The sequence below is a fragment of the Pogona vitticeps genome, chromosome 6, assembly GCF_051106095.1.
Source record: "Pogona vitticeps strain Pit_001003342236 chromosome 6, PviZW2.1, whole genome shotgun sequence".
Classification (NCBI taxonomy): Eukaryota; Metazoa; Chordata; class Lepidosauria; order Squamata; family Agamidae; genus Pogona; species Pogona vitticeps.
In genome coordinates, this window is record NC_135788.1 from 24,355,472 (window position 1) to 24,383,413 (window position 27,942).

At 36.0% G+C, this 27,942-nt stretch overlaps 1 protein-coding gene across 10 annotated transcripts in view; it reads left to right on the forward strand.

Annotated features, from left to right (window-relative positions):
• Window positions 1–27,942, forward strand: part of AKAP9 (A-kinase anchoring protein 9) — a 119,759-nt gene that overhangs the window by 9,636 nt on the left and 82,181 nt on the right. For 6 of the 10 annotated variants that reach the window (XM_073003162.2, XM_073003167.2, XM_073003165.2 and 3 more), the window contains exons 2-6: window positions 8,151–8,402; window positions 14,750–14,794; window positions 21,595–21,648; window positions 22,013–22,183; window positions 26,347–26,502. In XM_073003162.2, coding sequence (XP_072859263.2) covers window positions 8,151–8,402; window positions 14,750–14,794; window positions 21,595–21,648; window positions 22,013–22,183; window positions 26,347–26,502 — 678 coding nt within the window. Of the gene's footprint in view, window positions 1–8,150; window positions 8,403–14,749; window positions 14,795–21,594; window positions 21,649–21,947; window positions 22,184–26,346; window positions 26,503–27,942 lie in introns of those variants that run through there. The other 4 variants (XM_073003166.2, XM_078378689.1, XM_073003168.2 and 1 more) reach the window with 3 other exon arrangements.

Here is a 27,942-nt window from a genome sequence, read left to right on the forward strand (position 1 = left end):
CTGCTTTTGAAGTCAGGCTTGCAATTAAAGTTCATGTTTTTCTCCTGGTGGGTAATCACAAAACAATGCTAGCTAATCTGTAAATCTATAAAATGCAAAAGCAAGAAAATATCTCTGCTAGAATAGTTTACTTGTTAAGGACTTTTACATCCCAAACTCTATTGCATATGTCACTAACAAGGGAAGATTTTCTTTGATGATAATTAAAGATCTGTTCCTTCTATCCTGTTATTTGGCCAACTTGTGAGTAATTGGTTTCATTGTAGGAAGCTGTGGGACAGAAGGAGGAAGCTTTTAATTATGAAATATCTCTCCCTGTTCTGACTTTTTTGAATTTTTAATTTTAAAATTACAGGATATCATTAGAAAAATATTTGACAAAAATAATTAATAAGTGAAACTAAATTAAATCGCTCAATATTTAAGAAATATTTTGTATCAGCAGAATTTAAACTTTACATTGTCTAGGATTTAGCAGTAGCCATAAGTGCATTTGCATAGCTGAAGCTATTGTGCTACATGTGCTTGGAGATATCCAATTTCACCACAAGGATGTACACTTTTATTTACATCTCATTCAGACTTATGTGAGGAGCTTTGTAGAGCATTACCTCTGAAAAATATTCAGAAACATTATCTGGTCCAGAATGCTGCAGCCAGACCATTAATCAGACCTGATCACAAGTAAATGTGACTCCTTTGTTATGACAGCTTCACCAGCTGCTGGCTTGTCTCTGGGCACAATTCAGTGTACTGGGTATGATGAATAAAACCTTAAACAATTAAATCCAGACTGTTTCAAAGTCCCCCTTCTCCAGTAAGAGCTTGCTGGGCTTTGTGTTGTATAATGGAGGCGCTTCCCACTCCCCATCCGAACAGTCTCAAAGTATGTTTGATTTGATGGAATACTATTTTTAGTGACCAGTCCCAGACTATGGAATTCTCTACCAAAAGAGGGCAAGTTGGCTTCTTCCCTAGCAACTGTCTTTTTTCTTGGATGACAAATACTGTATTATTCAGGAAGACCTTTGATGATTGTTTGTTGTAGAAGAGGCTTTTAGCTAAATGGATGCTGTTTCTGTCTTTTACTGATACTGTACATGTTTAGTTTATTTTTAAACTGTACTTTGTTTTATTTTATAGTTCTTACCAGAAATGAAAGGTATACATTTAGTAAAATAAATACATATATATAATCATGTTTACAACCCAAATGTTAACGGGGAGAGGGAGAATTCTGTCCTGCCACTACAGTGAAGATGATGAAAAAGAGTTCCACAGCATAGATGTAACAGTGCAATAACAGAAAGGAAACTCGTCTGCATCCATTGCAAAGTTTCTGCTAAAAGGTATATAACGTAAGATCTCCTGAAAGAACTCAATATTGAATTTACATTCTAGATAGTGGTACTGAAGATATGGCAGTAATGAGAAGGTCAAGCCTAAACTCAGTGCTCTCATACAAAGTTTACGCAGGATCAGACATAATGGGGAGTACACTGAATTCTCCAGTTTTCCTTGAGAGAAATACAAAGGATTGCTGAACAGAGAAAGTAGTAAGCTATGACCAATATGGGCTTCATATCTAGGTTTTCTGTTCTACTCTTATGGCTTCATATACTTGTGCACGTATTTATAACAATGTAAGAGGTAGATTATTACATCTTCATAGGAACTGCTGGATAGTTCAGTGGTTTAGGCTTCTGGCTGTGGAGCCAGAGGTTGGCAGTTCAATTCCCACTGTGCCTCTTTGACAGGGGTTGGACTCGAAGGTCCATAGACTCCCTTCCAGCTCTGATCGATAATGTCCCTTCCTGTTCTGCAATTCTGAGATTGTCGTTGTTGTTACATGAGCAGTGTTTGTGCACTTTGAAGAATGTGTTAATGTAGCTATAAGTCAAAACTTCAATTAGACATAGCAGTTAGTGCAGTCTTGAGGTATTATTGACAAAGTAAAGTATTTTACCATTAGCACTTAATTCAATTATGTGAAATGTTCAGGCTTTCATTTTGTAATATTTGATAGATTGTGTTAGATTCACATGCACTAACCTTGTTTTTTAAATATAAGCTTCAAACAGGGGTGTACATGTGGTAATAATAATAGTGTGCTGTGTTCCTGAAAAATTACAAGATCACTATTTAGCAACTCTTACTGTATCTGAGGGATATGCTTGCCAGCAAGAAGTAGTTTGGTAGAGAAGAATTTCATGATTTTCCTGACACTTCTTTCTAATTATGTTTGTGTTTGGCTTACTGTACCAAATGTGTTGCTTTAGGCTAAACCCCCATTGCTTTAATTTATAGCACATTAAGCTGATAATTTATGTCACATTAAGCTGAATCAACCACAACAGTTTTTCAGAAATTAAAAAAAAAATCCAGTCCCTCTGCCTAATGGGGAAGGCAAGACTCTCTTGGGATTAATTTCCTCATGGGGAAGGACATGGAGGTTGTAGGATGGTGGGAGCCTTTAATTTCTGAAAACTGCTGCCAATAATAAAATCATTTTATTGGTGGTGATTTTTGGAAGTTAAAGACTTTCTTCCTATCCCATGACCCCCAATATCTTCTCCACCATGAAAGGAATTTTGTGCAAGCATTGGGACCTTTGGTGGGGGAAATAATAGGGCATTTTTTATTTCCTGCAACTGATGACATAACCTTTCGGCATACAAATGCTTTATGCAACATACATTCTCTTATTTTGTTGGCTAATCTAAATCCTTGAGTATCAGCAAAATATTCATTGATGTAAATCCTTTTATTATGAGGATAGAATGGAATCCTAAGTGACTTAGAATAGTTATCTGTCTAATTTATTATGGATTTTAGATTAAGGGAAAAGACTGCTACAGAGCTGATAGTGAAGATTGTTCTAATATGAGTATGTTGCTCCAAACATACTCATGATTTCTAATGAAGTAATTAATTACTTAATCTAACTAATTGATTAGATCAGTCACAGACCTTAAAGTGGGAATTTTAATCTGGTTTTAACTGAAGCCATTCCTTGTTAATGGTATTAATGTTACTAGTAATTATACCAGTAATGCATGAGATTTCTCAGGAAATGGCTGAAACCCAGTAATAAGTCACAACAAAATAGGCCCATTGAGTCAGTAGAACTTAGTCCCCACTGTTTCAATGGGTCTCCTCTAGTTGCAAATGACTACTGGATTTCAGCCATTTTTTTTCCTCTTACTAACAATGGCACCTCCTTACAATTGGCCTTTGTGCATTGAGACATAACTGATTATAGGATTTTATTTCATTGATTGAAGAGTGAAAATTTAATATACAAACACAATATACAATATGTTCGTGTGTTTAAATGAAACAATTGTGTGTTTAAGTGAAAATAGATCTTTGAGATTAGACTAGCACATATCTTCTACTCATAAGTTACATTTTGTGATTTATTGCAGATACCATAGGAGTATTCAAATACAGCAAAACTACTCACCATTATAGAATGATGTTGAATTTCAAAATGGAATATTAGCAGTATATTCATCTGTCACAGTCCAGTAATAATCTTTGCACACTGATCCATGTCTGGGTGTTTCCCATCACATACTGTTTTTCTATCAGGACAATGATTGGGCATTGAAGGGAGAACCATAGAGGGCAACTTACTGTCTGTATCCAAGTAATTTGGGCCTGAACATGTTTTTGCTATCAAAATATTACACATGTAATTAAAAAATAAAAGTGCAACTAAATCCAGCTCAAATCAAGAAAATTAGTATGATTTACATTATAGTTAATGTAACAAATCTTATTCATTCAGTGAGTTTATTCTTAAAATTTTGCTCATGAAAATAGCTTTATTAAATTATATAAAGCAGTTCAGTATTGTACTTCTTTTCAGATATCAAGAAGTAGACAGGGGAGCATTGCAACGATATATGTATGTCCTGTGGGAAATGATCTAGGAAGGGGAACAGAGGGCAGCTGAGAAATAGACATGGAAGTGATGTAGGAAACCTTTCTCCCTGTGACTGTGCTCCCTGTGATATATCATGAACAATTACCACATGCTTGGCTGAAATATAATGCTTCATTATATACCACAGATGCAGTGGTACTCTTGTCATTGGCCAGAATCCAACTACTGTACAGTAGTTAGTTATGCTAATATAAGTTCAGTGGCCTGAAGGACAGCAGTGAATTGCTGCTAGTTAACAAAGTTGCCAGTTGTATTCCTCAATCAGTGGTGCACAATAAGGGATACAAGTGGTAACTCATTAACTAGCTGCAATTCAGTGCTGCAGTTTATGCACTAAAACTAATAGGATTCTGCACATAGTCTTAAAGTGCTTTTGTGGTAAAACATGAGGAATATTTATCCTTAAGTACCTACTTTTGAGAAATTACTTTGGTTTGTGGTGGAACAAAACTATCAACCCCATATCGCTATTGCTTTTAAACTGCTCTGCTCAGGCGGGGGTTCAAAGTGATTAAATGTCCCATAGATGAGTATCAGACGTGCTGTGCCAACTGGACTTGCACCTGTTCCTTACAGCAGACAGACAGTGTAATAATTGCTCAAGCAGTGCTAGGACTGTCAGTAATATTTCTTGTTGGCATACTCAGTGACATTTCTGATCAAACTAGTATGTGCCGAATTTTCCTGGTGTATATTGGTGAATATGCACATTATATTTAATATATCTACCAAAATAATGGCTTGTGCATGTTGCATATGTCTTTTATAGTTAATTTATCACTATTATTAAATTATTGTTTGAGTTCTTTGTGAATTGGAACATATGTATTTAGGGAGCATATAAGTCACAGATAGGTAAGATTGAATGAAAATTACTGCTGTTTATAAGACCAAGAAGTGTCATTTTCTAGAGTGTTATTTTACTAACATAATTGAATTTGTTAAAATCTCAATGTACAAAGATTGGAGTAGGACAAAGTTGTAGGCTATTGTTTGTACACAAAAAAGTATTGCTTGTGCCTTTTCCTTAAGACAGTGTAATCTGAGAAAGAAGAACATGTGGAGACTAATAAGCAGAATACAGTACAGAGTAGGAAAAGGACGATGGAACATCTGACAATAACTTTATTAAGCAAGAAAATATGGTACTTTAATTAAAATTGAACATTGAAGCTTCTTTATTTCCCATAGTAGAATATATTTTATTTTAATATCAGGAGGTCCAGAATGCAGTGGCCAGATTGATTGCTGGGGTGTGGAAATTCTATCATATAACATCAATTCTGATCTGCCTTCACTGGTTACCAGCCTGCTTCTGTGCCATGTTCAAGATTCTGGTACTAACATATAAAGATCTAAACGGTTTGAGATCTCATTACCCGTCAGAACATTTTCTTCAAAGTTCTGCTGCCCATTTTACCCAGATGTCTTAGGCCTTACACCTGTAGGTGCTGATACCAATAGAAGCCTGTAAGACAACAGCAAGGAATTGGGCTTTCTCAGCAGTGGTGCCCTATGTTTGGAATGCCTTCCCACAGAAAATTCACCTTTTGGACCTTTAAGAAATTCCTAAAAACAAAGTTTTTTAAAGACGTATTTGGGTAGGCCTTTCTTAGTTAAGAGAGAGGAGGGAAGAAGAAAAAAGGAAGGAAAATTATGGAACACCTTATTGTCAATTGTATTGCTTCCTGTTCTGCTGCATAGTAATTTTAATTACTTACAGTTGTTTGGTTTGATTTTATAATATATTTCAGGGGAGGGGGTTGTATGTATTGTAAACTGCCCAGAGTACAGTAGTAGGTTCTGCTAAATGGGTGGTATAAAAATCTCATCCATCCATCCATCTTTCTAATTTGACAGTTTAGTTAAAATGGAATTCATATACTTTAGAAACCCAAGGCCAACCTGCCACTTCTTTCAGGGCTCTCTGGTACTTCATAAACTTGACTTGACTCTCATCTCTGCCTCACCCCAAACTTCAACAATAGCTTATATTGTGAAGCAGTTTCTGAATATAAAATGAATCTGCATTGCATACCACTAGTTGTCCTGTTTTTTTTAAAAAAATAACCAATGTAAAAATCTGGCTTATCATTTGAGAAGGATTTTTTTAAAAAAAATGTCTTTGTTTCTGCACATTATCTCCTCAGATGCTAGTTATACTTTTCCATTTAGCTGCTTTAGGTATTCAAACAGCCATGCCGGTTCTCTAATTGGGCTATAGCACAATGTCTTATATAAGAAAATTCTAAGTACTGTATAGGTTTTCCCTCCTTTTCATCAGAAACCTTCAAACATTCAAATAGTGAACAAATAAGATACTATCCTTCCTTACTTTAAAAGTTAAAGATAAATAATGTCATCTCTTCATTTGTTACAGTTATGAAATGTCTTTATGGACTACAAAGTGGTAGGTTTAAATCAATAGGACACTTAGGCATATAGGTAGTGAGATTTGCAGCCTTAAGTAACTGTTGGATGGTCATACTGGCTGTCTAAAAGGCTAAGAGAACTGAAAGCCTTTCTTTCCTCTGCTAAGAGGATAAGTCTCCTGTGCTTTCTATTGTTTACTTGAGCTTGATGGGGATAGCAACAAATTAACTTGAAAGGATGTTATGGACCTTCTCATATGCCATTGGTGTTTATTTCTTTGTTGATTTTCTTAGTTGGAGTGCTAATGAATTCTTGCTTATGCTTTCTTAAAGTTTTAGTAAATTTGTAAGAGTTTGCTAATGAAAAGTCGAAAGTGTTATGTTAATTGGGTAAGCTAATTAAGAACACAGAGAAGAGCAGGAAGAAGCAAGTGCTAAATACGTAGGTGAACATTCTTGGCTCAGCAAATCTCAAGGTCTGTCTGCAAGTGGAGCAGGAGCCATATGCTGGGTCGGGTCGTCAGCAGTTTCAGCAGGGACTGGAGACAGCCGAATCCAGCTGGGGAAAAGAAATGTCTGTAGTTGAAGAAGGACAAAGTGGCTAGTTATACTGCATAGCATGTTGTAGAAGATTTGCAATTAGCTGTATTCTTTATTCTCAGACTCTTTGGTACTAGTTTGAGGTTGGCTGATAAATGAAATCAACAGCTCATACTGCAGTATACAGCAGTTGGAAATGAAGATCTTTTTGTGTTCTAAAGTTTGGAACCTTTTCTTATTTATCTGACTGTGACAACAAACTTGAATGGAGGCCTGGCTGTCTGGATTGGTAAATATCTTGAGTGTGAAATTCCTGTATAGTCTAGTCTGCTAAAATTACCTCCGGAAAAATGTTTTTCAGAAGTACTTTGTTACTAGTTAATTTATAGCATGTGATTCTGCTTCTGTTTGTATTTATTTCATCTGCAAATTGAAAAGTAATGTTTTGGCAGAAATAAGGCAGGCTGTGATGAACTTCAAAGGCAATAAAATCGAGTGATAAATTGTATATATGTTTTTAATGTTTAAGCCAAGGTGACAAATTATTTTCCTGCCATAGCCTGTATTTCGTTTTTCTAACTAAGAAAAATGTATTGTCGTGGTTTAGTTGTGAAAATCCATTTCTATCTCATTAAAAGTGATAAGCTTTGCAAAAGGCATTGACTTACAGTATTTGAATAGCTTAGGTACTACAGTAATTGGTTTTCAGCTGTTCTTTGTCTGGCTCACCTGCAACGTTTTGTTCATAGCCATGTTTTGCTACAAGGTAGGGTGTCTAGTAATATGCCTGCAACCTTCTGCAACATAATTATTGGATGTTCTTTATATTTTGCATTTAGAGCCAGACTTCATTACTTTAACATCTTTTAAAAGTTTATTAGTTTTGTTGGACATTACTAAATTGCCTAATAAAATCTGTGAGGGAGAAAGTACAGAGTGAAAAGCAGGTGAAGATCTAGTCATAAATTATAAATAAAAATACATGCTTTTAAATGTGAGTTTCTTGAATTTTAGATTTTTCAGTAACTGTTTTACTAGGTTCTGTGAAACCTGCAACATAGATATTAGTGTTATCATAGTATCTGTTGATATTTTGATCATGTTGCACATATGACATTATTTTCAAATTTCATACCCAGGAATATGTAATATGAGAAGTGCTGGTAGTTTGGTTTTCACCTGCAATTACTCTAGAGGTCTATGTATACTATAAACCCAGATAATTAGTGTCATTTGCAATTCTGAGGAAAACTTTCACCCTAAAAGGATTTTCTTTCTGTGTACAGCTCGCACAGTTTAGACAAAGGAAAGCACACTCTGATGGGCAGCATGCATCCAAGAAGCAGAAAAAGAAGAAGAAGGCATCAAACAGCAAAGATGAAGAATTAGTACAAGAAGGTCTGGACCTTGACCAGTCCCAAGAAGATGCATACTCACATAGCTGTCAAAGAGGAGCAGCTGCTACTACTGACTTTGTTACAGCGAGGACTTTGCACAATGATGAAATGATCAAGCATGATCAAACATATGCTGCAGAAGTAAGTGTTTCTAGCTTTGGGGAAGTGTTTTTATTATAATGGGCTCCTTCATTACGAGACTACCTTTTTCTGTTCTATAGTAATACTCTAAGGTGAATTTAAAGGCACTCTACTTTTATAAGGTTATTTTTTCATTTTGGAAAAGCTCATGAAGGTAATTTGTTTTACACAGTTTTAGAAATCTGGTCAAGGTAAAATAACCCATTTATAATCTTAACCAGAAGGAAACTGAATGTCTCATGACATGCTGGTAAATATAACCTGCATTTTATTGGGTGGGGAATAAAGTGAGTAAAAGTGCTCTTTGTCCTACATAGTTTGTGCAAAATGGCTTGTTGATTACCATCTTGTTCAAAATTTGATGTTCTAAAACTAGGATTTCCCCATGAAATATTCTGTGTCAATGTTCCTTTGCAATGCTGCCAGTAGTTGTCAGTCTCTGTAAGTAATTAATAGGCAAGCAGTGATCCTGAAATATAATTTAACTGTTGCCAGGCTTCTCTGAGTACTGAAGGTTACTATAAAAACAAAAGGAAGCAAATGATCTGCAGATACATGTCTCTCCAGATCATAGAACTATAGAGCTATTAGGGACCCCATGAATCATTGAAATCAACCCCATGCTAAAGGAAATCCACAGCTAAAGATTCCCTGATCTAACATTTGTTTAAAATTTGCAAATGAAAAAGAGTCTGCCATTTTCTCTTTTCTTTTAATATGAATCCAGTACTTTGGGTTCTGCCTTTTGGACCTATAGAGGAAAAAAAGCATACTTCCTTATTACAAACCTTCAAATATTTGAAGATGGCTATCATATCACCTCACAATCTTCTTTTCTCTAGTCAAAACACACTCACTCATACAGTCCTGACAGGGCTTGGTTTGCAAACCTTATGTGATCCAGTTTGCCTTTCTCTGAAGGCATTCTAGCTTGTTAATATGCTTTTTAAACTGTGGTGCCCAGAACTGGAGACAGTATTCCAGGTGAGGATTGACCAAAGCAAAAATGAGTAGTACTGTTATTTCCCTTGATATGGATTTTATTCAGTTTTTTTGCTACTATGTCATACTGTTGACTTGGGTTTCAGTTCATGGTGTATCAAGACCTCTAGATATGTCCTATTACCAAGTCAGCTGCCACCTATATTGTATCTGAGCATCTGATTTATTTATTTTATTTAGTTTTGGCCCAGTTTTCCAGTCCATTAAATTTGTCTTGAATCCTGACTTTGTCTACTGAAATATTAGCTGCTCCTCCCCCATTTGGTATCATCTGTAAATTTAATGAGCACCCCTTCCATGCCTGCATAAAGACATTGAACAAGACTGGACATAGGAGAGAAGTATGTGACACCTATCCTAACTTATCACGTTTCTTTATGATAGGAACCATGGTGAGCACTCTTTGTTTGTAGCCCATCAACCACCTTCACATTCGCCTATTCCTGCAGCCCATTGTTGCCAACTTGGCCACTAGAATAGGACAGCTTAAAACACCACCACCCCCTTTTTGTTTTTTTAACCTCTTTTGAAAGTTTGACCTAATGTTGAGCTTTAGCTTTTTAACCTTCTCTCTACAAATAATAATAATTTATTTGCACTTTCTTCCATTTTCTATTCAGCCCCATGAAATCTGAGAGCTTCTTCTGCAGCCATCCTGCCTTCTTTAGATGTCTCCCCCTTTTTTTCTCATCGGAACTGTTTGTGATTTTTGTCTTCAATATCCCATTCTAAAGAAAGTCCCATCCATCATGAACTCCCAGTATTTCTTCTTGCTTAGTGAAATCAATGTACTTGTTATACTATTTTCAGCTTTTCCTTTTCTCAATGTATTGAAGTCTGTGATCATTTACACCTAAAGTTTCCATATCCCCCCCTCCCAGTTCTTCCTTGTTAGTTAGGACCAGATCAAGGACAGTTAATCCCCTTGTTATTTCTTCCTCCTTTGGAAAAATGACATTGTCAGCAAGGGAACAGAAGAAATTATTAGACCTTACATTATTGGCAGAGTTGAACTTCTGGTAGACATCAGGGCAGTTGAAATCTCATTATTACTGTGTCTGGTTATTTATTTATTTATTTATTTAACTGAGGTCTTTAGTAGATTCTCACAGTGATGTCACTGATGTTTTTATTTCCTTTGATTTTCATCAGAATGTTCTGCACTAGAATTCCATGTTTTAGCTTATGTATCTCTTCACTGTTTGTTTGTTTGTTTGTTTGTTTATTTAATTTATATCCCGCCTATCTGGTCAGTTAAGACCACTCTAGGCAGTTGCACACATTATCTATATACAATGTTATCCCTCTCTCTTCCCATTTACAGTAGTTATTCTTTTTGAATAAATTATATCCTTCAAGCATTATATTGCAGTCATTAGTCTCATCCCATTAGGTTAGAGTAATGCCTATTAAATAACATTTGCCTTCCTACATTAAGTATTCAAGCTTATTGTGCTTGTTTCTTATGCTCCTGGAAAAGATTATGGGAAATACCCAGAATCTCCCTGTCATTATGAACAAATACCAAACTCTGTTTCTTTCTGTGTGTGATAAAGCACTCTCATCGAGTAGTTTGCTACCAGAAATACAACTAAATATAAACTGCTTTGAAAGATAAAGCTGCACTGTCTTACAAGTATATTTAGGTTTTCCACTACTGGTCTGTAGGGTTAAAGTTCTTGGTATACTGTATAATGATTCTCATTAATATAGGTTTAAAGATGAACTTGTAATGTCTAGCTGTCAAGGAATCTAGGCAGTATGTGAAGATAGTTTAAGCTTATAGTCAGACAACACACTCAATCTTTCATCCTTTGCTTATTTTGTTTAGAAATTATTTAAAATAATAAGTTACATCTGGAAATAATAGTCTTGGAAGTGGAGAAGTATATAGAAGAGATTAACATAGGAAATGGCACATTTTGATATATATTCACAGGATGCATGAAAGAAAGAATTTTACTAAATGACAATTGCTGTGGAATGCTAAGAATTCTATTGCTCAGTTTTCAAGAAGTGCTGCTATTATATGAGCTATAAAGATTAATTTGTACCCTTTCAGTTTAACTCTGGTTCTCACTCTCAGATCTTGTCTTCATTGCCAAACACTGTAATCATACGCTTAACATCCTTTGAGACACTATATATAGGGAAAGCTAGTACCTATTCAGGAGAGAGCTTCATATCAGTGTTCTCATCTGTCAGTATGATCTCACAGAATACTTGTGTGTGCAGTCATTTTGAGAGTAAATAAATCCAGTGTTTCATAGTTTAGGAAAATCAGTTGAGCAGTAGCTATTATGATATAAGATTTGAGTTTGAAGATGAACAGAAAACTAAATCTTGTTTTTGAGAAAAGGAATGGGTTTGTTTATATGTTTTGTGGTTGTCTTGTTCTTTTAAAAGTCCATTCAGTTTCAAATGTGGCTTGCCATGATGGGTCCACAGTTTAAAAAATATAAGCCCTTGGGTGTTTAAAACTAGCTGCACCGTTCTTTGGATCCTGACCGATATGGATTAACCCACATTCACTGTTGATATCAGGATTGTTCCCTTCCTTCAAGGGCAATGTGTTTGGAAGCAAGGATCAAAGATCTCATATATTCTCAATTTGGAAAGTATCTTTTTTCCTCCTAGGCATCCTGCACTAAGAGGCAGAAATGTAACTGGTGTGACAAAAGGTATTTTTGTCATGGATAAAGAAATGTTACTGCCATCTAATGAACTGTGATAAATGACAATGAAAGAAATACTGGCTGAAACCCAGTAGTAAGTCATAATGAGAGTAGGCCCATAGAATCACTGGGGATTTGGGAATTCAACTGCTCCATAAGTTCCATTGATTTAACCTACTCTGGTTGTGAGTTACTATTGGATTTCAGCCACTGGATGGAAGACAGAGCAGACAACTCCATGTAAAAATGACTTCTACAAAGAAGTGTAGAAGTGCTTGGGTAGCCAATGGAACTAAAAGAATAGGAAAAAAATTATATTTAATGGATAAAAAAGAATTGGAAATTAATGTAATATATTCATTTTTCCTCAGAAAGTATTTGTTAATCAGTAGTGTGTTGAAATAGCATACTTTGATATAGGGAGTACTCAGACATAAGTGCATCAAATGGCTGCTTGCAAACAGCTTTTAAAATACATTTTAACATCTTATTTGCTGTAGGTTATGCCATTAGACAGAAAGTTCCTTGGTATTTTGACACTTCAGTTTTAATAACCTCTTATGTTTGGAAAAGGTTGCCTGTGGGTGAACTGTTGCCTCACTGTTGTTTCAGTCAAACCAGCAGAGAGGATTGTGCACAGAAGATATTTTTGAACTGTGTGGCCTTCACCACTCTTTGACATTGTGTAATTTATAGTTAGTGGGATGTGGTGGCGCAGTGGGACGTGGTGGCACTGTGGGTTAAACTGTAGAAGCCTCTGTGCTATGCAGGGTCAGAAGACTAGCCATCGTAAGATCAAATTCACACAATGGAGTGAGCTCCCGTTGCTTGTTCCAGCTCCTGCCAACTTAGAAGTTCGAAAGCATGTAAATGCGAGTAGATAAATAGGTACCATCATGGTGGGAAGGTAATGGCGTTTCGTGTCTAGTCGTGCTGGCCACTTGACCACGGAAACTGTCTACAGACAAATGCTGGCTCTACGGCTTGGAGATGGGGATGAGCACTGCGCCCTAGAGTCGGACACGACTGGACTAAATGTCAAGGGGAACCTTTACCTTTACAAATTTATAGTTATATGCAAGTTTGCAGGCAGAATTACAAAGGACTATTTTCCTTTTTCAATATCCATTTGTTGCTTAACTCTTTTTTCAAAGGATCTGATTTCACTGTTGTGTTCTGCTCCTATACATGATGGGACTTTGCAACTTAAGAGATTGTCGCACTTCCTAGCATGCACTGGAACTCTAGTGGAACGAAAGTAGTTTCCTTGAAAGCAGACATACATCTATACCACATATCTATTCATGTGACAATGCTGTAGATGTAATTCTATGTGGATTCTACATTAGATATTTACAGCTGGAGGCTTAAAATGGGAACCACACTAGAGGCACTAAAAATGTTTCTGAAGATACGCACCAGCAAATTCCATATTGAAAGCACTTTATTTTTTTCTTATTATTTTAACATTGCTGCAAAAGGTTCCCAGATGTACTTCTATTCTATTTTATTTGATTGTGACCTTACAATTCATAGGCTTTCTAGCCTTCAAGTCCTCACCTTAGGGCTTTGCTCAGTCTGACATTTAAAAAAAACCTTCTGATTTCAGTGTGTTACATTCTGAGATGTGTATTACACACTCACTTCTTAGGATCTGTTTCAGAGAGAGAAATCAACCATTCTTTATTTCATTTGACCCCCCACTAATTTCAGACCTGCTGGTACAGTGACCTGTACTTTATTCACTCTAACAAGGTCTCTTACCCATGACTTGGGGTGTGATTTATTATTATTATTATTAGTTTTATTTATATGCCACATATCTCCCAACAAGGGACCCAAAGCGGCTCACAACATTTAGTGATAGGATAAAAATGCCCTGGGTAACAGCAGTAGCAACATCCTTGTACATTGCCCAGAGATAGATCTTATCATACCTGGTACTCTGCCTTTGCCAGTTGAGAAGAACATGTTTGTTTTGATGGGAAGTCAAATACAGATTTCTAAATTAGCTTTTTCCTAAAATAAAGTCAACAAATGTTTTAGTTTCTGAGCCATTGTTGGCGTCTCAGACTCCTAAAATTGGTTTTATTTGGGGTGGAGTAGGGTTGACCAGTGTGCATCATATTACACCTGTTTACCTTGAACTGCATTTGCTGTTTTAACACCCATTCCTTGAAGAGGTGTGGGGAAGGAGTTTCACTATCCCTTCCAGGTTAAACTATGATAAATAATGTTGTGTCATCAGCAAATAGTTGTTCCCCCCAAGTTCAGGCTCCAGGTCAATTGAACAAGTAAACAAATAAACAAAACATGGTGCACCTGTCATAAAGGATTATAATTTTTATACAGTACACATTTAATAATAATAGATTTAGCTTGTTGCTGAATACTTTTTGTTGGCATTATCCCTCTTATGGTGGCCACTTTAAAGTGAAATGGACAGATAGAAGTTTTGGTGGCTTTTTTCCACACAATATGATTTGTTACTTTCACTCTCTCTCTCTCTCTCTCTCTCTCTCTCTCTCTCTCACTCTCTCTCTCTCTCTCTCTCACACACACACACACACACACACACACACACACAATGTGAAATACTTTCTGAAGTCATGTATATATATAAAAATGTAGATTTTAAAAATAAATTTATTTATTTTTGTCTTCTTGTAGCTAGAAAGTGAAATTTCCACCACAGCAGATGATTACAGCTCAGAGGTAAGAACAAAAATTATACTTTGTATGCTACACAAGGAAATTAACTGTATCTTATGTACTAGTTTTATTTTCTGTGGTGTATTAAATATTTTAAATTTTTATTGTTATCTTCAATGAGCAACAATGCGCCTTACAAGGCAACCTGAAAATACTTAAATAAGTGATTAATTTTAAAAAGAGGGATGATTATATAGTGGCTTCTTAAACGAACTTTTTCCAATTTAAAGGCAGTATTTAGACTTTACGGTTTTTAAAATGCTGCAGGTGATGTTAATATTTGCAGCAGGGCTATAACCTTACCGATCCAAGATTATGAGAGAAACTGGCTCATGTTTAATTTGATGGATAACACAAAGCTTGGAAAGCAGAACAATGACATTTTGTTTGGAAAGATTTAATGGTAGTACAGTAGTAGATGAAATTTTAAATAATTAGAATCATGTCAGAATTTTAAGTATGAAAATGATATTATAAAGTTGTACAAGAGCTTCCTGGCTATTAATCAACTGTGTTATTTCATTAGTAATTTTTAGAGTTCTGGTTATTTTTTTAAGTGTTACCTTTTTTATTTCTGTAGCAGATTAAATGCCAAGGTGAGTAAGCAAAAATTAATTAAAAACAGGAAAATGTTCATTGAGAAAATGTCTGTGAGTGAATGTTCAGCAGGAGCAAGACTATAATATGTGTATTGTTTGCGTATGTGTGCTCATTTGGCTATGGAGAAGTCTGAACTAACTACATATATACAGTACATGCCTGGTACACATGTAAATTTGACAGTCTCATAACCATATTTGAGAGAGCTGGAGCTAAGTTTCAGGTTTATATACTCTCTTCCTCCCTTCTTATTTTCCTAAAACCTGATGTAGCATTACATCAGCACCAATGTTGATAGTTACATGAATATTTTAAAGTATGTCCCTGTGCATAAAAACATACCTTTTAAATAATATTCAGGTTGTAATAGGATTAATGAAAATTTAGATTAAAGATGGTTGTTTGACATCATGATATTTATATAGAGAAACATCTGTTTCTCAGATTTGACCTTTGTAGTCTATGTTCACCTCTGGAACATACAGTGGTGCCTCGCTTAACGACGATAATCTGTTCCAGGAAAATCGCTGTTAAGCGAAGACATCTTAAAGCGAAATTAAAAAGCCCATTGAAACGCACTGAAAACCGTTCAATGCGTTCCAGTGGGCTAAAAACTCACTGTCCAGCGAAGATCCTCCATTTGGCGGCCATTTTCGGTTCCTGTATAGTTAGGAATCCGTCCCTAAGCACAGCGGGGAGTCATTTTAAGCACCCGGTGGCCATTTTGAAAACCCAACAATCAGCTGTTTTGATCGTCGTAAAGCAAAAATTCCCGAAGCAGGGAACCGATCATCATTAGGCAAAATTCCCCCATTTAGACCATCATTTTGCGATCACAATTGCGATTGGAAAAACATTGTCGTAAAGTGGATTTGTCGTAATGCAGGACAATTGTTAAGAGGGCCACCACTGTATTCAGAAATTCCTATACTAATCCCCTTGTCAAAAATATTTTGTTATGTTTCATCAGGGCAGTGGGTTAGCTTCTGTACCCTCGCTCTCTGCCAGTGTACCATTGCTTTGAGAAGGCCTAATTGGTGATAGTATATTGATTTTAAAAAAATATCTTGTAATGAAATTCTTAGTATAATTAGAAAATTCAATGTATTTATTTATTACTTACTTACTTACTTACTTGCTTGCTTACTTACTTACTTACTTATTTTTATCCTGTCTTTCTCCTTAAAAAGAACCCAAGGTGACTTTCATCATTAAAAAGACAATATTTAAAAGCTAAAAGCAGTCGATATAGAAATATTAAAAAATATTTAAAAAAGAATTAAACAAGTATTATATTAAAACGGTAAACAAAATCAATACCAAAACACATTTAAAACAACAGAGCACAACAATCCTTTTAAAAAACCCTCTCAGACAGCCAGTTATTAAGTGAACGCCTGCCTGAAGAGAAAGGTCTTTGTCTGTTTACAGAAGGACAACAAATATGGGGCCAATCTACCTGTGGGGAGGCATTCTAAAGTCTAGGAGCAGCAGCAGAGAAGGCCTTTCCCACGTCCCCACCAAGCGCACCTGTGAGGGTGGTGGCACTGAGAGAAATGCCTCTCCTAATCTTAAAACCTAGGCAGGCTCAGAGAGAGAGAGAGAGAGAGAGAGAGAGAGAGAGAGAGAGAGAGAGAGATGCAGTCTTTTATTCTTAGGATCAAATTAGGCTGTATTTTATACATATAAGATTTACAGGGACTGAGTGATAAAAATGCCTAGTGTCTGCATTTTGTTCTTCTCCCCAGACATTCCTTCAATACTGTTCTGCGGAGAGTATTGGAAAATAAAGCTTTAGTGGTGTTTGTATATATTTGTCTTTTTATTTATTTATGTGTATCGTTTAACAGCACCCAGAGGGGAAGCAGCTTAAAACTAACAGCAGTGATTTAAGAAAAGCTGTGCAAGCATTATGAGCATATCAATGTATATTTATTGTACAGGAATATTTAATATAGGCATTGAAATCACATTAAATGTCCTTCACTCTGTAGAATTGGGTTAGAATATGTGCCATTATAAAGAAGCAAAATAACATTCTGTAATAGTAAAAGATGTTTGATCTGCTTCATGCAGGGTATATACCCTCCATCTATCTGAGGACCCCTGCTTGCTGTATGTTTTATGCCAATAAAGGTTATGATGACTGACTAGTAAAAGATGAAAAGTAATTATTTTTCCATTGCCAGTATATTAACCCCAAACCAGTGAGTTGTTCAGAGAAAGAGGTTCCATTTTTTGTTGAGGAAAAAGAAGAGTACAGAAGCACAAGCTAATTCTGCATGTTTCTAGTATCAGCTACCTTTAAAAGTTCAGTTAAAGATTTAAGGGAAAAACCCTCAAAACTCTAGCAAGTAAATCAACAGAAAGTTAATTGATCTAATTATGTTAGCCAAATTGTGAAATTTTAAGTTATTTAATTTGTTTATAATGTTTATATACGTCTGATTGACAAATACTCTTCGAGCAGTTTGTTGTTACGTGTTGTCAAGTCACTTCTGACTGATGGTAACTAATAGTTTTTTATATCTGTGGGAGGTGCAAAGAACGGCTTACTGTCAGTGAGTTTCCATGAAGTTGTACAAAGTTGAACCCATGCTTTCTTCATCCTAGTCCAACACTCTGTCTGTACAGTGTACTTGCTCTCCTATTTACACATATGTAATAATAAATAACGCTTAGAAATGCAGAGTTGGAAGGGTCCCTATGGATCATTGAGTCCAGCCCCTGTCAAAGAGGCACAGTGGGGAATCAGATTCCAGCCTCTGGCTCCACAGCCAGTTATCTAAACCACTAAGCTATCCAGCAGTTCTTTATAAAAACAAAAACAATAAAATCATGGATTTTGCAACTGTCAAAACTAATTTTTCTGAATGTTAGAAAGCTAGGAGTCAGGGATAAAACTTAAATTTGAAAGGAAAGGGCAAAAGATTGGAAGGGGAGAAGACATTCTGGCTTACATTGTTGCAGGATTCTATGGTTGGTTAGGATGCTGTGGCACTATAGAGGCTGCTGCAGTTGCTGCTGAAAATGGCAGTTTCTGCTGGTTCATTTAAATGTGGGCTGAGTCTAACGAAGCCCTCCTTACTCTCTAGCATATGGCACTTCATTAAATAAGATAATCTAGAAATGCATTTGTTACTAAACAGCTGATGACACATTCAGTTTGATGAAGAATCATGTTTAAAGAAAAAGTGTTACATTTTGCAGACATCAACAGCAGTAGAATATTCAGCGACTTTTTGGTGACAGTAAGCTTAATGGGTTCTGATACAATCTGAACAAATGCTTAGGGCTCATGCTTGTGACTCAGTAATCACAGTGAAAATGCAGTAGTTTTGTATAGTTTTTAGAAGATGATATTGTATTTGGGAAGTGACAACTTGCAAGTAAGATTAGATTGTGATAATACCAAAGTGCCATGGAGCTAATTATTTCTTAAATTTGTCGCACATATCCAATCTTTTGGGATTTGAATGATTAACATTCTAATAACCATTTCGTATCTGTGAAAATATGCTAAAAATCAAAGTTGTAGGTCACTATATTTGTTATGGTTTAAGAATAGTTCAAAAACTGAAAGAGATGTAGGATCTTAGGCACCCATTTTACATTTAGAACATTCATAACTAGAGTTAACACATCTGTTGGACCAAGGTGGATAAAAATCAATGATTTTTTTTAAAAAATACAATTGATTTAAATAATGATTTAATTTTTTAAAAAAAATTAATTTAAATCATAAAAATCCCTGTTTTTTAAAAATTTAAATTGGGGTGGTCTTGAACCACGTTAGGGCAAGCTCCAGCCTCATCCATGTGCAAGCAGAAGTGCTTCTCCTTGCAGCACAAATGCCACCAAACAGCAGTCCTTTGTACTTTCTTCTAAAGATCTTGAAGATCCATTGATATCAGGAGTGAACTTGTTGGGGGCATGAGAGAGGCTGCCGCTACAGGGCAAAAACTTAGAGGCTTCTGCATACAAACACAACAATCACTGAACTTCATCTGGATCTTGACTGTACCATTGAACTGTCCTATTGCAGAAGAGAGTGAGTGTGTAAGGAAGGAAGGAGAGTGACAGGAAGTGTACAGTCCTTTAGCTTGATCCAGAAACCTGATGCCAAATGTATAGTCTACTCTGCACTTCCTTTTTAAAAACTGGTATCTGCATGCATATCTAAAAAAATGGAATACTCCTTCATATTAAAACCCATTTATTTTTAAATAAGTGACAATTACTGAGTAGCTTGCTGAATAGCTCACTATGTTTTCCTTTTGCTTTACATGGCAAAGTAGAAATATTATGCCTCAAACAGTTGGATATATGAAATAGGGTGCTCTGGACATCATCTCTAAATGATCTGACAGATCATTTATAATTTTTTATTTATAGTAACACTGCTGTATATCAAGCCATATGGCATTTTGTGACAGCTATCATTATTTCTATTGTCATTTCCCTCTGTTTCTCTTTTTCTTTTTGACAGCATTGTTTTATAGTTTATATTGTTGAGCACTGCACATAAAAATCCTTACACATCTCCTGCAGGGACCAGAGATGTAAAATTGCCAAACATTTAAATTTTTTTCCAGAAGAAAAAATGGGGGGAAATGGAAATTTTTGGAAATTTTACATCTCTACCTGGGACTTGATGGACCTCCCACATTTTAATAAAATTATATTCCTCAGTGCAGATGTCAAGGTTTCTTGAAACATTTTGATGCATTTTTAAAATTCATATACAGTGGTGCCTCGCTTAATGATTTTAATTAGTTCCAAAAAATTCATCGCTATGGGAAAACATCGCTAAGCGAAACGCGTTTTCCCATAGAGATGCATTGAAAACCGGATAATCCGTTCCAATGGGAACAGATTACCATCCTTAAGCGAAAATCGCCATAGGAAACATCGGTAAGCGAAACGCAGTTCCCCCATTGGAATGCTTTGAAACCTTTTCAATGATTTCAATGGGGAAGAAAAAAATCACCAAAAATTCAAAAAGAGTCAGAAGCCAAATTTGGTTAACAAAGGGTTTATTAAGTGCACTAATGATTTCAAGCACTCTAAACCCTTTTTAAACAATTTAACACCTTTTAAAAATAGCGAAAACAGAGCTGTCAACAACATCGCTAAGCAAAACAGGGGGGCCTAAACTGTCATCGCTAAGCGAAGCAAGGTCCCGAACATCGCTATGCGAAATTTCCCCATTGGAAACATCGCTAAACGGAGTGCAAGATCACTCCAAAAACCTCATCGCTAAGCAAATACATCGTTAAATGAGGCAATCGCTAAGCGAGGCACCACTGTATGATCAGCAGTATGTGTGGATCTATATAGAAGGTTAAAATGAAGCAGGAAAATTCTGCTTCAAGGAGCATACTATCTAAAACATTTTAATATATATCATTTTCCTAGCAGTTTTTATGGGCATCATTAGCAATGATATAATCTTAAGCTTCAGAAAAGTAAAGGGGAGAAGGAAAAAAGGAAAAAGGGCAGAATATTCTAACACTGAAGGGGAACAGATTTATTTTATCACAAGCTGTCATGGGTCAAAATCCACTTCGTCAGACACAGGGTGTAAAGACGTATTGCTTATGTTCATTCCATTACGATGAGATTCGTATCCAGATAAGGATATAGAATGTAGACAAGGTAACAACATTTGTTACCACAAGAATGGGACATCAAGCTGGTAATTAGCAGATCCAAACCAAAGGAACAAGCTAGGCAACTGTTGGCTATCACAGGAATGCTAAAATTGTTTATGGGATTGAGGTCAAAGTCTGTCAAGTGAGACAACTATTATTCACCCATAAGATACAGTATTGTAGAAAGTTGAGTTGTATGCTAAGAAGCCTTCAGCTATATTTAGGAATGCACTGGAACTTATGGAGTTCTGATGTCTCCATCCTTACCCCAAATCTTCTCCTTTGCTTCAGACTGTTGTCTCAAAAACATGCTATGGAAGATTGCAGAGTTTTTTTTTATGTCTTACGGCCCAAAGTTCATTTCTTGAACTGGCAGACGTTATCTAAGCATAAATGTAAAAAAAAACAAAAAACAAAACCCAAGGCCTGTCCATACTTACTTGGGAATAAGCCCCACTGAAAACAGTAGGTCTCATTTCTAAGTTGCACTGGATTTGCACTGTAAATTTCACTTTAAATTTTAATGCATCTAGAATTTTTTTTGTACAGGTAAATGGTTGCAGCTTTTTGGCAAGAACAGATGTGCCTGCAGACATTACTAGGGTACAGTATGTAAAATTAAATCATGGCACTGAAAACTAAAACTACTGAAATATGTGCTTTGGGAAATGTGTCAAGATTGCTAACAATCATTCTTTTGCTTGCATGCCATGAAACGTTACTAGCTTACACTGTTTCTTCTATTGCTTTTTCTTTAATATTTAGAGGACAATAATAACTAATAAGTTTAGGATTTAATTTCAAGCAATGCAATGCTATTACAGAGCAAATTATATTGACAAAGCAGGTTTCCATAGCAATGTACTAAAGTGCTACCTCATCTAAGCAGACTGGAATGTTTTAAGTATCCTCACCTTGAACAAAGCTTATACACTGCTGGGCTGCTAAGGAACTTGGATTGGTTTAGGAAGAAGAATTTGGATTTGGAGAGAATTATTCTGAGCATGGGATTCAGCATTCTTTGACACGACTGGAGATGATGGAGAATGAATTGGTTGCAAAACAACAAGAGATCGAAGAGCTAAACAGAGAGCTAGAAGAAATGAGGGCAGCATATGGTACAGAAGGATTGCAACAGGTATAATTACCTTGTGTTGCTTTCTGCATGCTTTGTAGTCACACACACAGTTGTTCGATATCGACTGACATGCTTTAAGATGATAAAAGGATGAAAGAAGTTTTGTTTGATGTTTATTTTTGTTATCCGTCCATTGTACAAGAGTCGTCTTTGTCCAGTACTTTTCATATTTTTTTTTCAGTTTGATGTTTATGATTCTTGCTTTTGGTTTTGTGAGTGATTACACAAGTAACATTCATCTTCCATTGAAGAAACCAATTGTTTATTTTGTAGAATGCTCTTATTTTCTGCTTAAACAAATGAACAATGACAAGATGGTCTTCATTTTCTTTATCAGCAAGAGTCAACTAAATACAGTACTGTATTCTAGTTCGACTACAAACTGAATGAAATTGCTAGTCCATTTCTTAAGCTGGGAAGATGTAAGAATTATGTCTGCATATTAAAGGCTATGACTGTCCAGTGCTCATTTTTTGCACATTATCCAGCCATCAAATAAATATTCCTTTTAGTTCACTTAGATTTTCCTGAGCATATTATAGACGTTGGCATGATAGAGTAGCTAGAGTAATCTGCTTTGTCATTCATTTAGCCTGTTAGATAGGCTCATTGCTTACATTTTTAGTTCAGTAAACATGCTGCATTGAGTTTGCAGGAAGGTAGCTTGTTGGGAAGTTAGCAAGTAGAGCATGCAGGAACACTGAATTGAGACATACAGATAATACTAGATTGTATGCATTTTCTTAAAATAAAGCAAAGAAGTTCTATGTGGTGTGCCACACCATTGCTACATTGAGAGCCAAATGGCTCTGTTTAATATATTTAGTTAAAATATTTGTGCTTCATCTCGTAGCTTGTCTGTCTGACTGAGATTTGCCTTAATAACTTTATAAAAAATCTTGCATATTTTTGTTTGGTTTTGCAATAATGCATTTTAGAACATTTTTAAAAATTCACAGACTTGGGACACAATCTTATCTAGCCAAGATGTCTGAAGGCTGGCTAAATTGACACTAGACCAGCTGAGACTATTCTGAATCCAAGCTTTTCCCTGTCTGGGGATGTTGGATATTCCTTAGGACTACCATGTTCATGGCCTGTGTGTGTGCCAGCATAGTGGCTGCAAATTTGGGCTTAGTGGGGTTTCAATTTAACATAGTTAATTTTTCCCCGCTCTCTCTCATTTTTTTCTCTTCTGCCAGCTCATGTCAGCCAGGGCAACAGTTGTGCTGGCAGATCTGAGGTTAGTCAGGACATGGGGGTTATGCTCGTAGAAAAACTATCGGGCCAAGGCAAGGGCAGTTGTGCTAGGACGAGGCACTGATTCCTTTTCCTAACACACTACACTGAACGTACCTTTCAGTTTAGATTGCAGCACTAGAAAATTTAGTTGTTATGTGCCATGAAATAACATCTGATTATGGTGACTTCAGTAAAGTTTTCAAGATAGCTGGGATATTTAAGGGATAGTTTTATTGTTGCCAGCAACCAGGTAATTTCTGTGGCCAAGCAGGTATAGTATTTAAACCTAGATCTCCTGAATCCTAGTCCATCATTCTATATGCTATACTACACTGGACAGTGGGATAAAAGGAGATTTCCAAATTGCATTGTAGCACTTTTTCAGTTATTTGTCTTGAATGCTACTTGTACATTTTGTTGGTTTTTCCTGGAATTTGATTATACTGTTATTGAGAAAAAGAAAAAAAACCTGTGTAGTTCAAAATCCAAACACAAATCTTGGCTATATCTTTATTAGAGCACAAAATTTTCCAAATCAGGAGAGTTTTTGGATCCTGTAGGACTCAAAAACTTGCCTGTTTTTGAGCTTTTAGTATACAAATACCCGATCTCTCCTCCTCAAAACGGTTTTTTCAATGTGAAAAATCAAGTTGTAAGTTCTTTGGGTTGGTCCGGTATTTGCAGAAGGTAATGTTTACTAGAGATTTTTGCCATAAAGATTCTAGGAAATCAGTAAATAGTTTCTAGACCTAACTTTCTTACATCATACAATCTTTCAAATGTTCACCTTTTTCATTTCTAGTCTTTTAAATGTTTAGAAATTAATTTCTTATTTAGGATTTTGTATTTCTTTTCATGTAATATTCATGAAGAAAAACGTTTAGCTTTTAGATTGTTTGCAGTGTTGTTTGGATAAAATGGGCTTCCCTGCCCCACCTCCTTGGCTGATCGCCCACTCAGCCAAGGAGGTAGGACAGGAAAGCCCATCCTTCTGCCAGGAACTGGCTGAACAGCTGAAGAGTAGGAGAAAAGTGTGCTCCAGCTGGTGAGCGGGGTATTGACTGTGGAAACAGGGGAAGGGAACGCAAACCAGCACGAACCTCCAAACCAAGATTTGTGCCCATCTGTAATGAGTAGTAAGCTTAGAAAACAATTGTACCTGTATAAAGGCTTAAAATAGTAGTGAATTTGACACTGGATTTCAAAGAGCTGGGAAACAGCTGTTTTATATCAAATACATCTGCTTTCTGCTATATCTTCTGCTTTCACACAAAATTGTTACAAGGTTCAGCTTTCTAATTTTAATTAGATATACCAGTCCTTAAAACAACAAGGGTGATCTCAGCAGGATCAAGGGTCCTTTTTCAGAACTTCAGACTGTCTGAGAGCCACACTTAATATGGCATGGGGCTAAAGGGATAAATTTGTATGTTTCTTTTAAAAAATGATGTAATGATCATATATTGTAACAATAATACTTGCTACTGTGGGTTTGTGTTGACTGAAAAATGGATTTGTTTGTTTTTTAACTAAGGGAGCCCCTATCCCTCTACCGGCCTTTATTTTAATTTTTTTTAAAGGACTTATAAGGGACCTCAGGAATGTGGGGGCCAGTCAAAACATGCAAAGGCTTGCCACCTTACTAGGGGTCATTTGAGCATTTTAAAATGTTTATTAAATTCTGGGAGTGATTTTGGGGTCTGGGGAATCCAGGGGTACTAAAGGATCTCAAAAGTTGCCTCAGGACTACATGTTGCTCAGCCCTGCTTTAAATTGGTTAAACTGACTAGAACTGGAAGCTAAAAACCCATCTAAATTGACAGGAGGGAAAAAGGACTATGATAAGTCTTTCTTTGAAATCTATTTTACTTTACTTTCCAACTACCATTTATAACCCCATTGATAATTGCAACCATTGCAATTGACTATGGAAAAGGTTGAGTCCAAATACATTTTTCCAGGCATTGTTCTGCCTAGTATTCAAGTGCAGCATAGCTTACAAGCCCTAAGAAAGGAAGTGTTCTTTTTTCCCAACTCAAGAAAGAAAATTTGTTGAAAACTGGTTGGAGTGAAGGAAGGATTGAGCTTTCTACTGATGAAATATGTGCTGCATAGTTCAAAATCTTTTCATTGTACCATTAACCTCTGTTATATTTGATTTCTTATTTAGTTCTGTCTTTTTCTATTCTTTTAGTGTTCGCGACGAACAGATGGGCGGGGTATAAATGGAATAAATAAATAAATAAATAAATTCTATTTTGGCAGTGTAATTCTGCATCTGAATTATACAATCTGGTTTCCCTCATATATTTATTTTAAATTTTAATATTAGCCCTGTCTAACAGAGTATTTAAAGCTATTGGGGTCATATTCTGTTGCATGTGATCAAAGACTACTCTGCTGCTGATGCACAAAGAAATGCTGTTCTGGTATGTTTTTTATTGAGCAGGCATTCCCAGCTTAATTTCGTAACATGATCTTCTAGCGAAAAAGTTTTGATGTGGAAGGATGTTCGTAAGCCACTACAAAAAAGGAATTTTTAACAAGCCATTGTAGATTGGTCAAGTATTCAACATTAATTAAATATCAGAATTTAAACAGTCATTTGCGAAAAACAAATCTTTTGTAAAGGAACCACTAAATAGCATGTTACACTTCAATATTTGAAATGTTTTCCAAGTGGATTTTTTAAATTGCTGGAAATAATGGGGTAGAATCCCATATTACCATTTTTCTATGTCCCCAGATTTTCTTGAACTAAAACTCCCAGAAGCCTTCATCACCAGTTGTGCTGGTCAGGATTTCTGAGAGTTATAGTCCAAGAACATTTGGGCACCAAGGTTTGGAACGACTGCTCTAGAATAATTGCAGCTGTGTATAGCTTTTTGTAGACCATTAACTTTTTAGTTTGCCTATTTTAGCTACAAGAATTTGAGGCTGCTATCAAAAACAGAGATGATATTATCACACAGCTCACTGCTAATCTGCAGCAAGCAAGGAAGGAAAAGGATGAAACTATGAGAGAATTTTTGGAATTGACAGAGCAGAGTCAAAAACTTCAGATTCAATTTCAACATGTAAGTTAATGCTAACATTTTATTAGTCCTAAAGATGTAAAATCAATTATTTTAAGGCAATGTACAGTCTTGTCTGTCCCTCGTTTACTATCCCACTTCTGAGAGAACACTTTGAAGTTTTGAATCTAATTGTATTTACGGTAGATTTCATCTTTCAATTTTTCCAGACCATGGATTTAGCTTTGTGGATAATGATCTTTCCATTTTATCCAAAACAATTAATTAGGGATTGAGCAAGCCTTCCACACTAGGATTGCAAGGCAAAAGAAAATACTGTTGAGGGTTCTTTCAAATCACAAGTTCTGGTGGAAAAAGAAAATGTGATTTCAGCAAGTCACAATGTTTTTCTGTAATATGTGTATCTGAGGGAAGGATGGGAAGTGAGTGGAAGCAGAGTTTAAGGTTCCTTTCTAATCGTCCAGATTGTTATCTGAGTGGATGATCAGAAATGTGATATCTGAAGGCAGTCTCTTATTATAAATAAACATTTGTCATTCTGACAATGGAGGAATAATAGCTGTTAGGTTGAACTCTTTTTATCTCCACTTAACCTCATTTAAAGTACAGTGGTGCCTCGCTTAGCGATGTTAATCCGTGCAGCAAAAATCGCTGCTAAGCAATTTCATCGCTAAGCGATATTAAAAAGCCCATAGAAACGCATTAAAGTGCCATTAATGTGTTCCTATGGGCTTAAAAACTAACCTTAAGTGAAAATCCTCCATGGGGCAGCCATTTTTGGTGCCTCTAAAGCGAGGCAACGCAGCGAGCGGCCATTATGTTTACCTGGCGGCCATTTTGGAACCGCCGATCAGCTGGCCGAAAATGGGGGCTTTGTGATGATCCCTTCCCTGCGATCACCGCAAAGCGAATTTCCCCCATAGGGACCATTGCAAAAGCGATCGCAAAAACATCATCGCAAAGGGATTTCTTCGTTAAACGGAGTGATTGCTATGCGAGGCACCATTGTATTCCAGAAGCTGATAAGACTGATGTAGCAGAAAATTAGCTGAACATCTCAAATGTGAGGGGTTAAGATTGTAAAGAGGAGAACATGGTGAGGTTGTCTTGATTATTAATGTTTAGTCATCTTTCTCTTTGGTGATCAGTCATGCCCACCTGCACATATTTTTAAAGAAAAAAAATCCTCCCTTAGTTGTACAGAGCTCCTTTAAGATATTTCAGGGATTTGTGTTTTTTTTAACATTAGATAATTACTTTAGAAGGCGTTAGTTTGGGTCCTCTCCTAAAACAAGAAATACCAATTCCTCTAAATTCTAGGGAAAATAGAAAATATACCAGGTATAGTGAAAAAGAACATCCATAATGTTAGTTTTTCAGAAAAGCCATAAAGAGGCCGCTACCAGGTGAGGGAAAATAGATGTATTTTATTCCACACTTCCATAATATGATTATTGTTCTAAAATATAAAGTATTGTGTTT